Raw genomic sequence first — 15460 nt, 5'->3', positions numbered from 1 at the left:
TTATTGTTCGTCTATCTACATATTTGGAATTATTATAAACTTTTATTGAATGGTCTAAATTGTGGTTTTGTTACTAACTAACTTATTCCTTTTGTTATCCGTAATCATTGATTGATAAACCAACGACAAATAAACTGCACCTGGGTATGGAATTCATCTCGCTTGGAATCAAATCAGTGACCTTCAAATTTGAAGGTGAGCACAATAATCACTCGGCTACCCATACAATTAGACATTAGTTTATGAATGTACAAAAATCCGTCACGAGAAGGTTAAGACGTTTATCTATGCCAACGGAACTTCTTAAGTTGTTTTTATTGGCAAAAAAGACAGTGTTTAAAAATACTCTTTTAAAAATTCGGCAAATTTATTTACTGCTGAAATCATTGAAGCATAGAAAGTTGTTCAAAACGACAAACTGGTGCAATTGAGTTTCTACGGTAAATGGGAGGATGTGATAATTTATTACAGTGACTTTCTGGAACCGCACTCATCTTTTCTGCTTTCTCTCATCGGTGTGAACCAAGAACAAAGCTACTAGGTCTAATAAAGTATCTTGTTAATCAATTACTTAATACACATACGAAATACCTTATCGGTTGTCACTTCAAGTAATGTATGCAAACTATTGTCAACTGTAAGTTCTGTACTCAGTCGTGATTTATTTGCATTCTCAGAACACATTTATATTCTGATCGGATCCATTGGACGACTAAGGCAAATCGACATTACTACAGACATGGAACTGACCCGTGTTTGGATGATACTTTCTTGCGAGGCAAGTTTAATTGGAATTGTTTGTCGCGTGGTATAGTTTTTTCTTAATCTGCAATCATATAAAGACACGTTGGGTTTTTATTCGTTTGGAGAGACTTATGTAATATTTTATTTCAAATAAAGCTGTGAATGCCATAAATGTATATTCTGATTTATTATGTTCTTTGGTTCTTTACTAAGACAAGTGAATCTAGCTACAATCCTGAATATATATCACTGCTTTAAAAATCTCTTCAATGATAAATATTTCATACTATTAATGACACCAATTTATTTATTTGTCTTCAAATCACTCCTCTAGAAATTCTGAAAGAATTATAGTGTCTGGTAAAGTTATCTTGACCAAGATTACTATGAGTGTTATTTTTAAGTGTGTGTTTAAGAAATCTAAAAAAAGAATACAACAAATTTAGATGATTCTGTTGTTGAGCGAAGCTCACTTTTCCTCACTTTGTAACTTCTTTGTAAGAGCATCAGAATGTAATGGCTTGACCAATTGATATGAAATTTGGCCAACAGCTAAAGAATACTGAGCACAATGTTTTGGTAAAAAATATTTGCGAATTTCCATTTGGATTTTATTTTACGGGTCACGCAATTTCGCTTGTTATTTTAATGTAAGTTGAAAGAAAAATTATTTTGGGTTTATGACATATGGGTTTATCTAGTTTCATTTAAATGAGATAAACATATGTTAATTGTTTGTAACTGTTTTGTTTACATTTCAATGTTTACTTTCATCCTAGGTTAAAGTTGGAATGTAACAGTTTATCAATGGAAGTAACAATTTTGCTATATTTGTTTTGAGCATGCCTCAAAGGCCCAACGTAATATTGGTCGTCGCACCAATAATGCAAATATTGTAAGAGAGTGGCGTCGTGAACAAGAAGAACCAGATGAATCAGTGGCGGAAGAAGCTGATAATGATAGACAGTTAGCTAATCAATTCCAACATGAATTAGATGTACTAAAATTTTACACTTGCACTAACTGTCATCGCCAACAACTAACAGCTTCAAACCAATCACCGATTTGTTCGCGTTGTCGTTCAAATGCAACTAAATTCACGGCGTTAAATAATATGGATGTGTGAAGTGTCCCGAACGAATTACTGACCTGACGATTGTAGAACAAATGTTGATTGCACGAGTACATCCTGCTAGGCCCATTTACAGTGTACAAGCAAATGGTCAGGATGGCCAGTTTCACTACAAAGGTATACAGTATGAACTATCAGATAAATTTGTCATTCTTTAAAACTTAAATAATATCGGGCAAACAAACGGTGAATCTGTTGAAAGGGAACATATTGTAGGGTGTTAGCTGCTTTAGCCATTGACAATCTTTAAATAATGCTTCGATCATTTATGCGTCTAAAGTGTAACGGCAGACCACCCTAGTTAATATTTTGTCCTTTGGTATGTGGAATCGAAAAAAAAATTAAAGAACTACTATTAACTTTACAAAACAAGCTTTGAACTCCCTAAACCGTAACCACGTAATTGTAAACTGTATACGGAAATGTTTGGCTGTATGATGTATCCATATTGCCTGTTAATTACCTAATTATCAACATTTCCAGGAATTTTTTGCTGTTGACGTAAAAGGAAAATATGGGTTAAAATATACCCCTATTAATATAAAATCTATATTGAAAAAAACATAACATTTCCACCAATATGGTCAACAACAAAAATGTACAAGTTCCTCAAAAGAAAGAGATCCTCCCAAGCCAACGGAGAGAAAGAATCAGGAGCAGAAAGATCATGAGAGCTGCTGCTAACAACGCCACGAACCCTGAGAGAGAGATGTCGTTGTCTGGCGGCTTACAGTAACTCAGCAGACCAGCCTGCAAAACAAATCAAAAACTGTTGTTGAGACAATATTTATTGTTATTTCTAGGTCTATAAGTTAATGTCATTGTGTATTCATGTATGTGCTACAAGAAACTAGCACAAACTTTGTAAATTTTGATATAAATAATCATTCAATTTATTGTTTATCAGCTATATTTAAATTTTTGACAGTCTGAATACATCAATTGACATTCAGACTCAAAAAGATAATAATTTCGGAAAGTTTCTGATCAAGATCCCTCATTCAAGTATGCAGTTGATATGCGTGTAGCCAACGGGTTTCTCAAAAGTTTGTGATCCTTATTCGATTTATAGATACTACACAATTATCAGAAACCTCAGTACTCAGATGCATTCTGTTGACCAAGTTTCCAGTGAACCTCACAACACAAAGAAATAGGCTCGAAATTCTCCTTAAATTCTTAATTTGACGTGTGTTTTTGTTTTGTTATCGAATAGAATGTTTAACTACGTTAAAAAATAACCAACCCATCCTCCGTGATGAGCGATCCAATCAGCCATGTGGTAATCCACAGCTTGGCCCAGCGACTCCACTACTGTCTGCAGCAACTCCGGGTGGCCTTGCCTCACACAGTCGGCAGCCAATCCTCCAGCTACGGCGAACAGAGACACTACCTTAGCCCAGGTCACTTCCCGAGACAACTCCCTCGCCACCCCAGTCAGTACACTGGTCACCGCCGCCTCACTGGTCAACACCGGCGTGCAGCTCGCCTGACGTCCCACGCCCGTGTACAGCGACGGATGCATCCGCTCCAACTCCAACCCGATACTCAACAGCTCTGGGAACACTTCTCGCACCTCCGGCAAACTCACGGCACTCCGGAGTCTTTGCAGACCGCATTTTCTGTTAAGAAGATTCGTTCGTTTCAACCTACACCGGATGTACTGTCCGCAAAGTGTTTTGGCTTGGGCGACGATTTCGCCGGTGTTGGAACGCCATCCGGAGAGTTTGCGGGAAACAGCGTCGCTGACTGTACTGAACCGTCGCTTGGATACTTTGGGTGGCCGACGCTCTGGCAGTCCTAGGAGGTTGTGGTGAAGCTGGGCAGGGAAGCTGAGCTTGCGGCGCTTGTCCAACGGCGGCTGAAGGGACATACCGCCTCTGGCAGTTGATGGGCATCACGTCACTGGCCGGTCTGGAACACCAGCAAAACATTAATGATGATATAGGTGATAAATGTCTTGGTAGATAGTTTATACTCCCTTGGAATCATATCAGCAGCCTTAAGATTTGAAGGTGAGCACTTTAAGTACCATTCAACTATCCAGAAAATGATATGGGGGTAGTAATCGCATGACAGTTACGCTTACCGGTTCGGTCCTCAGAATATTTAGCGTAAACAAATACATTAGAATCTCTTCGTAGGTAATTGAGTGAAGCTCAATGTATACAAAAACATCCATCGTTACCCGAGCAAATGGTGTAATTGACCAAATTGTTGTAATTTTTATTTGTAGCTACTGTACTATAGTAAAATTGAAGATCGAACCGATTACTTTTGTATGCGATCTTATAAGCTCAAGTATTTTATTTAAAAAAGGTATTTTATTCGTGTATACTAGATTTTATCCTAGGTTTTCTCGGAAGTTACTGTTTTATTCCACTAATGTTATAAGCTGTCTTAAATTTGTATTCATCCCAAGAAATTAGATTTTTACAACACAATCTATATGAATATCCTACGTTAAACTGATTCTATTAGATTACAAAATGTATCAATGCCATCATGTTGCACTTTTTAAAAGCATGGAATAGATAATCGAATTACTGATCGGCTACCATGATCTTAACCTATTTCTAGCGACAGGAATAATTAATTATTATGTTTTATTTCTTAATTTTTTTGTTGAAAATGCAATACAAGAAAACCATAATAATCTAATATGATACTACAATGTATATTCTGTTTTTAAAAATTTGCTTAAGATGAGATAGCATTTGCCGAAATTCTAATGATAATCCATATCCCGGCCCATGAATACATCGTGAACCGGATCGTAAACATTGTCTAGTTCGATAAAAATCTTAAAAATTGTTCAGATTTTGAGGAAACTTGGACCAAAGTCCGACTACTGCATGGGAATTGCCACGATTCCACACATGAAAGCAGTAGGCCTACGCAAAATAGCTCATTTCCGCTAAATCACTAAGTCAGCTGATTTCATTGTTGGCGTTTCTATAAAACACTAACAATCGTTGAGCGAAAAATAACATTACCTAAAACAAACGGTATCAGAAATGTGACACATACTTTCTCCCACTAGCCCGTGAACAACCTTTATAATCGGTAAGCGGAGGGAGTACCTATGATATTTTAGGAAAATGTAAAATGTTGCAATATCTTTAAAACCACAATTGTTTCAGCAATGGGGAAGTTGCACTATTTGTTTTATAATCATAAGAACCATAACAAAATGTAATCAAAACCGGCTTTTGTCCTAAAATCTATTTTTTTGACATGGGATTTTTTATGGGAAAATAACATGAGTTAAATAACTTTTGAACTGTAATTTTTAAGGAAATGGGATATATACCATTTTCTTCAGGATTTAAAGGAATACTAAATTGTTATCAAAATCGTTCGAGCCTTTTTCGAGAAAATCTGATTTGTCCGTTATTTTGTAGAAAAATTACCATTAAAAAAATTATAAAAAATTGAACAGTGACTGGAAATACCATGGATTAATTAAACACATACGTACCGTACCCAATTTCATCGAAATCGGACGACAACAGGTGTAGTCTGTAGCTCTGTACACATCCACAAACAGACACACAAGCACACACATCAATTCGAAAACCATTTGGGTCCAGAGGAACCCAAAACGGATAGATCCACTCAAAACTCAAACTCGAACATTTTGACGAAAACAATACATTCTCCATACTATGTAGCCTATAGGCGGAGAAAGTAAAAAGCAAACATAACCTAAATGACATTTTAAATTCAACTAAAGAGTTAATCTGTGTGTTATGATTAGTTAATTATTATAATTATTATAATTACCACTATAATAGTGGAAGGGAAAATCTTGTATGTACTACGACCACATGGTAACACATGAACTGGGTATATCAAAACTGCTTAGTCAGTTGAGGAAGCTTGTTGATCAAAGCCTCTAATAATTTATAATCATACGCTGAGTTATCTTGGGTCAGCATTTTTACTGACCCAATTACATCGTATGACTTATTATCTTGAACTAGGCGAGAAATTGACATGGTTGGATAGTAGGTGGAACTTATTGTAAAATGTATCAACATTGGTAACCTAAGGTGCATTTAACAATGACTGGGTAGTTGACTTAATTCCAAACATTTTTAAAGCAGACCTTTAGGGAAAGAGTTAGGACTAGTATAAGCTGTTATAACTATTATCATAGATAAAAGGAGTATATTATCGTAGATAAAAGGAGTATCTATTATACTATTAGTAATTAACGGTTATGAAATTATGTTGATGCAATCTATTTTTAAGTACTAAATGTTTATGTGTTTAGCTATTATTATTATTTAATATTATTTATCCGCTAATTAAAAACCCACAATTGTGTAATAGCATATTTCGTACCTAGGGCCGAAAATGAAGTTTTGCCGGCTCAAGCTTTTTTTACGATCGAGAGCTGCAAAACCTTTTCGGTCCGTGGTACGAACCCTATTTTCACCACACTATACCCTATGACCTCTATTCGCCACAATAATAATCAGTCAACTCAACTAAAACGTGAAGAAATCATTTTAGGAATCAGCAAAAATAATAATAAATAGTTGCTAGGGCAGTCGTGACAATAAAACAAGTGTATTGCAATGCTATGGATACTGATTGTGTATTAGCTGATGTTCGGCCCTATGGATTTAAAAACCTGCTCGGTCCCCAAATAACGATGACAGCTGGAATATACAGCAATACGTAACTTTCGGCCTCCAATAAACGTTTCGGCTAAAAAAAATCGTAGTGAGGTAAAAAATAAGCTACTCACCCATTACGCCATAACTTATAAGCAATTAACACTTCTTAAAATAAACAATACTGTAGTTAATTATTGGTATGAGCAATAACCTATTTTTTTAAGGATAAACTTCTAGTAATCTGTCAAATATAAACAAAACTGCAAGAGTAATGGGTTTGGGTTTTATTGAATTATACGGTAAAATCAGGATATATATATTTGCTTTGCAGTTTTACCCCTTTCTATTCATTTTATTTTACGAATATTGTCTACTATTTGATCCAAAAGTCATAAGAATAAGTTAAAACAATTCGTGGTGTTTAGCAATATGGCAAAATGGAAAAAGATAATTCTCTGTTAATAAAAATTAAATTTCGTGATAAATACAGGGTGGGGCAATGAGAACGCCACAATTTGTTTTAGCTGTCACATGTTAATTGTTGCAACAACGAATGATCAGCTGTGCTTAAAACATCAATTAAACTATGCCATTTTAGTAAATATTATGCCCGAGGCTATTAACACTGAGATTTTGATGTGCAAACCTATTTTTAAAATAGTGGGTCTTGTGCAAAAACCCAGAGATTGTTTGGACCACATTCCATCTTTGGTCAACATGGCACTGTTCCAGATTGGAAAACAATGGTGAACTGGGTAAAATTATTTAAAATAAACGCTTAAACCTTAAAAATAATCGGTGGGTGCCGCAAAACTCTTTGTACATCAGCAAATGTTGAAAGAGTGCGAGTCGCAGTAACTCAAAGTCCAAAGAGATTTGCCAGGAAGCTGTTGTTGTTGAAAGCTTTACGTTGGCCAATTTTTTTTGGAAGGGGGGGGGTTCTAATAAGCTACTTGATGTTCGAGGTTTTTCAAAGTCACCCCACAGATTTGCTTGAACCGAAACTAAGAATTGTCCAAAAACTAAAGTGATTCCTGAAGAAATGCTGGAGGAGTATTTGATGGAGTTTTCAAGTGCCTTATGTCAAGGACGTTACTTGCAGGATTTCGTTCTCAAGAAATGGAAAAATGACTTTGTTAAGTTAAAATGGCAAAAGATAAGCTGTGTTTTGATGTGCTATTTATATCCATAGGGTGAATATTATTGAGTTTGTACTGCTTATAAATTGGGGCGCTTTCATTGCCCCACCCTGTATAACCAATTAACCCGTGCAAGTTCCATTGTGTGGGAATTTAAAAATCAACGATGTTTAGTTTAAGGCAACGAGTATTTTCTGTCAGATGTTCAGAGGGGTGTACAAGATTTCAAACACCGCAGAATGATCCGTAATCGTTTGTCTACTCATTAATCGTTAAATTGAAATCCCTGAAAGCGTTAGAGTTGATATGCCATTTCATTCCGTCTGTGCATAAACTAAATCTGAAGCCATAGCGTTTTGGTATAACTAACCATTGGTTTTACATTTACAAGTAGAATCTTCATCCTATTGTTCAATTTTATCGTATATTTTTGAGTAATGGTGTTATTTTAATTGGCTCTGTTTGGTGTGGTGTTACTACTTTTAGAGTACATTTAGTTTTAAGGTTTTAAAAAAACAATAAATAAAAAAGTAAAATCTGTGAACGCCCTTCAGGCAGAAACACATCTTAAATTTCTTTCATCTGATCCAAATTTATTATAATGGAAATCCCCCCACAGCACATAATAAATGTTAAGCTAAATTCAGACTGCAAATTTGAAAACAGTTAATAATACAATCATTCGAATGTGCCATAAGATCATAATTACAAGTATTCAGTATTTTTGGTAGTTATTTGTTGAGATGTTTTCTTTGGTTTTAATATAAGTTATTTTAATATGACGATTCACTGTAAAAAGTCCCTAGTCTTGTAAAAAATCCATCAAGTGTCTTAAAATTATTAATTTATAGCTTTTTATTGTCGAAAGAATTATTCAGGTAAAAATGTGCTTAAATTAAGTTAGCGAACCTCATATATTGGAGGTTTAAAACTTTGAATCCGGTTGTTCATTTATTTATTTGTATGTATACATTAGTTCATTTTAGGTTCTCTTCATAAATGTTGTTTATTGTTTACTACAATACATTTCAAATACCTCAATGTGTAGCCTTTATCAAATTAAAACTAATAAATTTAAATTCTATAAAAAACCAGCGACGTAATTTGTCATGAATTAAAATTGGCTAGATAAAATTGTATTTCGTACTCCATTTTATAAATAAATAGGTACTTATGTTTTATCTTAGAATTTATATTTAGCTTTTTACGCAGCTAATTATTACAGATATATCAGATACAGATACATCCTTTAAATGTAGCTATTTTAAAACTATAAGCTATATAATATCTAATTTGTTTTTGGTAAAATTATACTTAAAACTATTTGAGGTTTATAAATATTTCAACAAATAGGCTAAATATATTTAACTAATCGAACGAATAGTTTAACATTACCTTTTGGTATATCTATCCAAAATAAAATCCCCATGTTCTTAACTGTCAAACTCGTGCGAGGCCAATCATGATCGGTTCACTTCACTAAAAACACGCGCGCTTTACTGCTAGAAGAGCAGCAACGCCTTCTACCTTCTCCACCAACAGACTACGGCGGACTGACAGACAGAAACAGTGTTGCCAGATTGGCCGGTGTAAATTATCGTACGAGCAGTCCAAAATTATCGTATTTTGGGCAAAATTATCGTACACACAATTTTCTTTTATATTTTAATGTAAAACAAGCAAGTCGATGATGGAATGACCGAAATTTTACTCTATTTGTCTCTGTCGCCCATTGTTTTTGCTCTACAAGCCTACCACTGAGCTAGAAAAATATAAATTCTACCGGAGGCAGCACACTATCACGGAGTTAAAGGCGGCCATGATCACACACACTACTACACACACACGGAATCTGCATCTCTGCTAGAAAAAAATGAAATGCTGTAAAATTATGGAATTTTGGTTCTCAACTTGAAACATCAACTAGCTCATTGCTTTTAATTTCATTCCCCTACTGCCAATATACTGAGTACAATAATTAATTGAAGGTACAATGTAATCTACTTCTAGTACAAATGGTGGCCAACTTCCCTCAAAATTCTCCTATAAACACTTAATTTGGTAGCCAATGGGCCCTCTCTAACACAGCTGATGCCTTTGCAAGGTAGCCTGATCGAACAGCAACGAAGTGATGTTACCGTTTTTCAATATATTAAAAGTGGGAAATGTGTTTAAATGTATAATAATCAATATGAAATCGTTTATTTTCTATCCCCCAAAAAATAATCGTACATTATGACAAAAAATCGTACACAACGTCAATATTATCGTACAATTTTTCAAAATTATTTTTTATGGGGAAGGAGCAAAAAAATCGTACAAATACGATAATTATCGTACACCTGGCAACACTGGACAGAAACAGAAATTGCCGAGTGCTGGCTGGTTTGGAACCGAACGGGCTCCATCGATACAACTGGAACTATCGAATCATCGCTACTTTATAGTTGAATAGTTAGTATCGAGTGAGATTCAGTTGGATTGTTTTCATCTTAAATCATCCTAATTATAATTTAAATTTAGCAAATTGATTTTGATTGTTATCTACTAAATTTGTGCCCTTGAGCAAGTTTTAGGAGTGAAAACATTATTCTTACGTGAGGCACAGACTAAGACTTGAGCTATTTATTTCCTACTTTAAAAATAAATTACGTGTGACTAAGAAATGTTTTAAGTAAATTGTATGATATAACCAATTATTTTTTCCAATCACAATCAGTTTTATTTTACAAAATCAAATAAATGATTTAATTTTAGAACTTTCCTAACTTTATAACCAAGAAGCAAGAAGGTACCTATCGTAAAACACTATACTTGTTTTACAGACTATGCAAGTTGCAAGTTTTAGTGGCATTGCATAAATGAACCCCTAAAAAACGTGCCAGCAGAATATAATTTGAGTGAGGATGGTGTTGCTGAACTACACATCTACATCAGCAACTAGTTGCCCCACCAGTCGCTCATGGCTTGACTATGCCTGCAAATTATATGCAACGCCAATATCCCTAATATCGACATAAGTGCGTCTTAAATATCCAGTTGTTACGCTATCTAGGTAGAGAGTATGCTACATTACCCTTGTTCTTGTTGAGAGCACATGCTTGCCGTGACACAAGAGTGTTAAATATGCTCACGTTGATGTAATCTAGGTAGCCGTGGTTGATTCTACATATGACGTAATATTACACACAGCTGACGACATCGTACACTCCAGCTGAGAGTACAACAGGAGCTTATCCCACCATTCAGGTCTAAGGTTTATAACCTATTGTTAAGACAGGGTCAGCAGCCATCTGTCAGAACAATCAGAACAACGTGACGACAAAATACAACGAAATATCAAACAAAGCCTAGTCTCTGAATTCATCCCCGTTGTGGATCAGAAAAGATAAATTGAAATTGGTTACGATCGGTTTTTGTAGAGCGTTTTTTTTTTTTTTTTTTTTTTTTTTTTTTTTTATTCTTGTTATTCAATAAATTTTGAAACTAACAGGGAGATAATTTAAAAATTTTAACTTCAGCAGCTAGATAATATGATTAATAATTTATCATTTGATAAGAAGTCTACGTGTCCGTGCGTATTTTTAAACAATGGTATTATGGAGTAACCAACACAAGTAGACTTCCTATCCCATTGTAAATTGAAGCTCGTTTTTCGTGTCTAGTTTGTGGCTGGTGTCGACAAGATTTTGTTTCTATTATTTTCGAATTAATTTCATGATTTGTGCTTTACTGTTTGGTTATATAACTAGAGGATGAGTTATTGTTTATGATTATATTGTTTTATTGGACTAAACGGGGTTTTAAATGCCTGAAATAAGAAGAAACAAATTGTAAACAAAATACGACCTCTACAGTGCACCGGACAGAACTAACGATAAGATTGGCTTCAGCTGTACTATAAGGATGGAAAATACTAAGGGAGCTTTTTTTATCTATGGTATTTTGTTGTGATTCTTGTATGTATCGTTAATCTTGCAGATCTTCGTGAATAAACTATAAATTTGTATAGTTAGTTTATAGTGTATAGTTATAGTGTATAGTTAGTTTATAGTGTATAGTATTCGTAACAATAGTTTTAACAGAGTTTTTATAATATGACGTTGGTTCTGAAATGTTAATATTATTAAATTGGACTTTTCCAACTAATAATAAAAATGGGTGAGTTGTGTTTAAAACTACACAACGTTTTAGGGTAAAAACACAGTGGAGCAGGGCAGGTAGCTGGTAGCCTAGCAGGTCGCTTACTCGCTTACTGCTATGTAGAATTAACGCACGCGTTGTTATGGGTACGCACACAGTCGCGCCTAGCAGGTAGCCGAGATGGTAGCAGTAAGCTAGGCGGCAAGCTAGAAGAATTGCCAAGTCGATTGTTTGGGAGCTGCAAGCGGGGATGGCTCGACTGGGGCATGCGCAAATAGCAGAACTTGACAGCCACGTGTTCTCGTCTCGAGTTCGCTAGTTCCACGTCGGATCTTTCACTGCGCATTCTCTGTATACGGAGTGTTGTTTGTTTTAATCGATTTATTTGGTTGTTGTTTTGTTTACAAGAAATAAAATAATGGACGTAGACAAATTAATATCGGAGGTTTTTATTCGTGTGCCTTTGTGGAACCAAGCCCATCCCACTATGTTATTCTGATGGATAATAATTAAAAAATATTAAAAAAGCTTGTCATTGAATTTATGCAAATAAAACTAGGTATTTATGTGGATGGATGTGATATTAACAGACTATAGAGATAATGTTCAATAGATAATAGTGACCAGCAATGATGAGGTAGAAAATCAATTATACGTATAGTAAAGCATATTTATTTGAAGACAAATGTATTGGGACATGTTATTTAGCTCATGTTCAAAAATGCTGCTTTCTTTCCTTGTTGACAGGATGAACCTGACCCTCGCGTTCACTTACTTGAGTTAGTAAAAACCACTTAGATCCTGTACTATCGAGCAATAACTCTTCGTCACTAGAACTCGCCATCTCGACACGGCGGCTGACAAGCGAAGCGACTGTACTGAGCGCCACTGTGTGTATGTCCCAGCTACCATCCAGGTAACCAGCGATTAAGAGGCGGTCGGACAGAGATTCTCGGCTGCCGACACTAGCCGTCACTTTAACATGGAGCGCATTTAATAATTCCTCGTTTTCTGGTCTATCCGTGTTCCAAAAATTATTTCCCACACTCAAAACATTGTAAATGTATGTAGGATTAAGACTGTACAATATAAAAATCATAATGTTTAATTATAAGCCGGATATAAAATAAATCATTTCTTACATTTCCCATTAGGAATTGCAATACTTTCTGCTAACATATAAAATGACTGGCACTATAAACAATTCTGGTTCAAACGCCATATTGAAGAGCATATACTTATTAGTGTATTGAGTGTGACAGATATTTTTTTTTCGATGGTTAACATTAAGTTTTGTATTTTTTTGTAAAAGCTTGCAAAAAATCCTTGCTTGCCGACTGAGTACTAGTTCGACGATGTCCCGGCCGATGGCAGCACAGTCGATTGTGGACTACAGAGCACGTTTTCAAACCGCGCCAAATAAAATTCATTTAAACTGGCCACATATCTGTTTAAATAAATAAATAACGTTAAGTCGTTACATCCCGTATTATAATGCCAAGGAAATGATGATATTTAATTCACAGGAATCTAAGAATCTAATATTTTCGGACTGTGTATTTTCCGTATGTATTAAAATATTACTGTCATCAGAGATAAAAGTAGTTCTAGAACACCCGGTTTGATACAAACTATTCATCAATATAAAACAAGTTCCGTTAGAATAAACGTTTCTTTTGGTCATACTTAGTACGTCGATTAAGGACTTAGCTGTATAAAGATAGCTGCTGCAATTTACACGATTTGATACAAACTATTTGTCAGTAAGAAAACAAGGTCCAGTGGAACAAAAGCATTTTCTGACATACGTGGTATATACGATTAAGGTCTTCCAGGAACCAAATCCACCCTCCGGACCAGCACTGCGTCGTAGCCAAGCCGGCTTCTGACTCATGGATTATCTTGGAATTGCGATGTCCCATTTTAGGTCTAAAATATTCGAGCTAAGATAAAACCCCAAGTGCCCATCCGAAATCCTTTTTATATATTAGAGGCACAGGATAAGGCAAAATCTAGAAAAAACAGCCAGAGCCAGATTGCAACTTCAAATGGCTTTGAAACGTAAAAATACGACACATAGGACCTACTGTTTTTATTTTTTATATTTAAATCGCTTTATCTATCTCTATAAATAAAATACAGTTTTGTCTGTAGGCCTACATTGCTTAGAATCATGCTGCTTCTGGTTATAATATAACCATAGGTAATGTTTCATAGCCTAAGAAAGCCGAAACGAGTCTTATCTCAATTTCTGTCTGTCTGTCCATTCTTTCATTCTGTTAGTGACGCCAAAATGTCATTTTACGCGGCCTACTCCTAGAAAACTAGAATACCGATCATGGTTCAAATATTTTTTCTGTATTTACTGGATTAGAGAGTTTCTTTGGCTATAAAAACATGGCCCGCTTCTTTGAAAACAAAATAACGAACCATCAAAAACCCAATTTTGTTCAATTTTTGTCAAATTTTCTTCCAATGTTTACTATTAAATTTTATGAAATAACGATCAGCTATTTAAATTAGTTCTCACTTATAGCTGTAACATATGATATGTTTACATTAAATACTGTTTACAAATATTTGCCAACGGATTTACACCAATTTTACAGTTTGATTAGGATTAGGCCTAAATACGATTATCATAAAATTTGATGACACTATCACAACTTTTATAATTATAATTTTGTTTGTAATTTGCTTTGGTTAACGCGTAGCAAATCCCCAAATTCAATTCTGTATTTTTTGTGAGTATATCTGTTGATAAGGCATTAATGTCCTTAATTCTCAGTGTTTCGTGGAAAAGACAAGAGAACAATTGTAAATGAAAATTTCAACCTGAATAAAGTGTGCAGTAGTGAGATTGATGTAGTATTTTAACTATTTTAAACCAGTGTGAAAGGTAAATTTCAATTACAGGCCTACGTTAGGGCTATGCCTCATAGATCTAAAAGAAATTCCTTCTATCAATAGATATAAAATATGGACTAAGACGATCGGGTGACATAATATTGCGAAGCATTCGTATATTCAGTCTTTTGTAAACATGTTCAGTATTTTTCATAGGTATTTTATTGTAGTTTAATTAGGGACAATATTTGTAGTTTTTTTTATATAGGTTTGGGCATATACTTTAAAGGTTTTATTTATGCTATTTTAATGTAATATTTTTTTAACGTTTAACATTTATTTTTACGTGATTTAATGTTTGTAGTTTGTGTACATATACCTTTTTATTTTTTACGGTCTACTAAACTGTGAATTTTCTCCGTAACCAATAATTGTACAAAAACACTTTGATATACTGAATTATTTGTTTTTTTAAGCTCTTTAAAAAGGCCTGGAGAGAAATTGGGAAATTTTCTTTTTAGAGGGTCAAAAATTAGAAAAACCAATTTTTACCCCATAAAACCCCGTTCCCATGGTCCGATCATGCTGGTTTGCGAACTCATTCAAGTTTATCCCGCCTCCCGCCTTACACTTTCAAACCAAATTGCTTCAAAATCGGACAAAAATTACTCAAGTTATCGTGTTCACGGACACACTTATATATAAAAATTTGAACGAATGGTGGTTTTGGCCTCTGGGGACATCAAAATGAAAAAGTAAATCGGTCCCGGGCGTAGGTCTTACCATGCCACTTACGGTAATAGCTACCTCATTAAAGGGAAATTCCC

The 15460-nt window shown here is 34.8% G+C and overlaps 1 protein-coding gene across 1 annotated transcript; it reads right to left on the bottom strand.

Moving 5' to 3' along the window:
• Positions 1 to 2411: 2411 nt before the first annotated feature.
• LOC129004690 (bcl-2-related ovarian killer protein homolog B-like) lies at positions 2412 to 9178 on the bottom strand. Its single transcript, XM_054433251.1, has 3 exons — positions 9039 to 9178; positions 3123 to 3790; positions 2412 to 2626 (listed from the first exon to the last, which is right to left on the bottom strand). The coding sequence occupies exons 2-3, from the start codon at positions 3747 to 3749 to the stop codon at positions 2486 to 2488; spliced, it is 768 nt and encodes a 255-aa protein (XP_054289226.1). The 5' UTR covers positions 3750 to 3790; positions 9039 to 9178; the 3' UTR covers positions 2412 to 2485.
• Between the last annotated feature and the right edge of the window lie 6282 nt (positions 9179 to 15460).

This window comes from Macrosteles quadrilineatus, unplaced genomic scaffold, assembly GCF_028750875.1.
Source record: "Macrosteles quadrilineatus isolate MER2022 unplaced genomic scaffold, UCM_ALF_1.0 Scaffold_10__1_contigs__length_6754688, whole genome shotgun sequence".
Classification (NCBI taxonomy): Eukaryota; Metazoa; Arthropoda; class Insecta; order Hemiptera; family Cicadellidae; genus Macrosteles; species Macrosteles quadrilineatus.
Note: the sequence above shows the minus strand (reverse complement) of the source record. Positions and strands in the feature narration are given on the sequence as shown.

What these genes read in the sequence shown, in the direction of transcription:
- LOC129004690 (XM_054433251.1), bottom strand. Translation starts at nt 3,749, where the DNA reads ATGTCCCTTCAGCCGCCGTTGGACAAGCGCCGCAAGCTCAGCTTCCCT. An exon ending in TCGCTCATCACGGAGGATGG is followed by an intron (nt 2,627 to 3,122) that starts GTTGGTTATTTT and finishes TTTGTTTTGCAG; the next exon opens with GCTGGTCTGCTGAGTTACTG.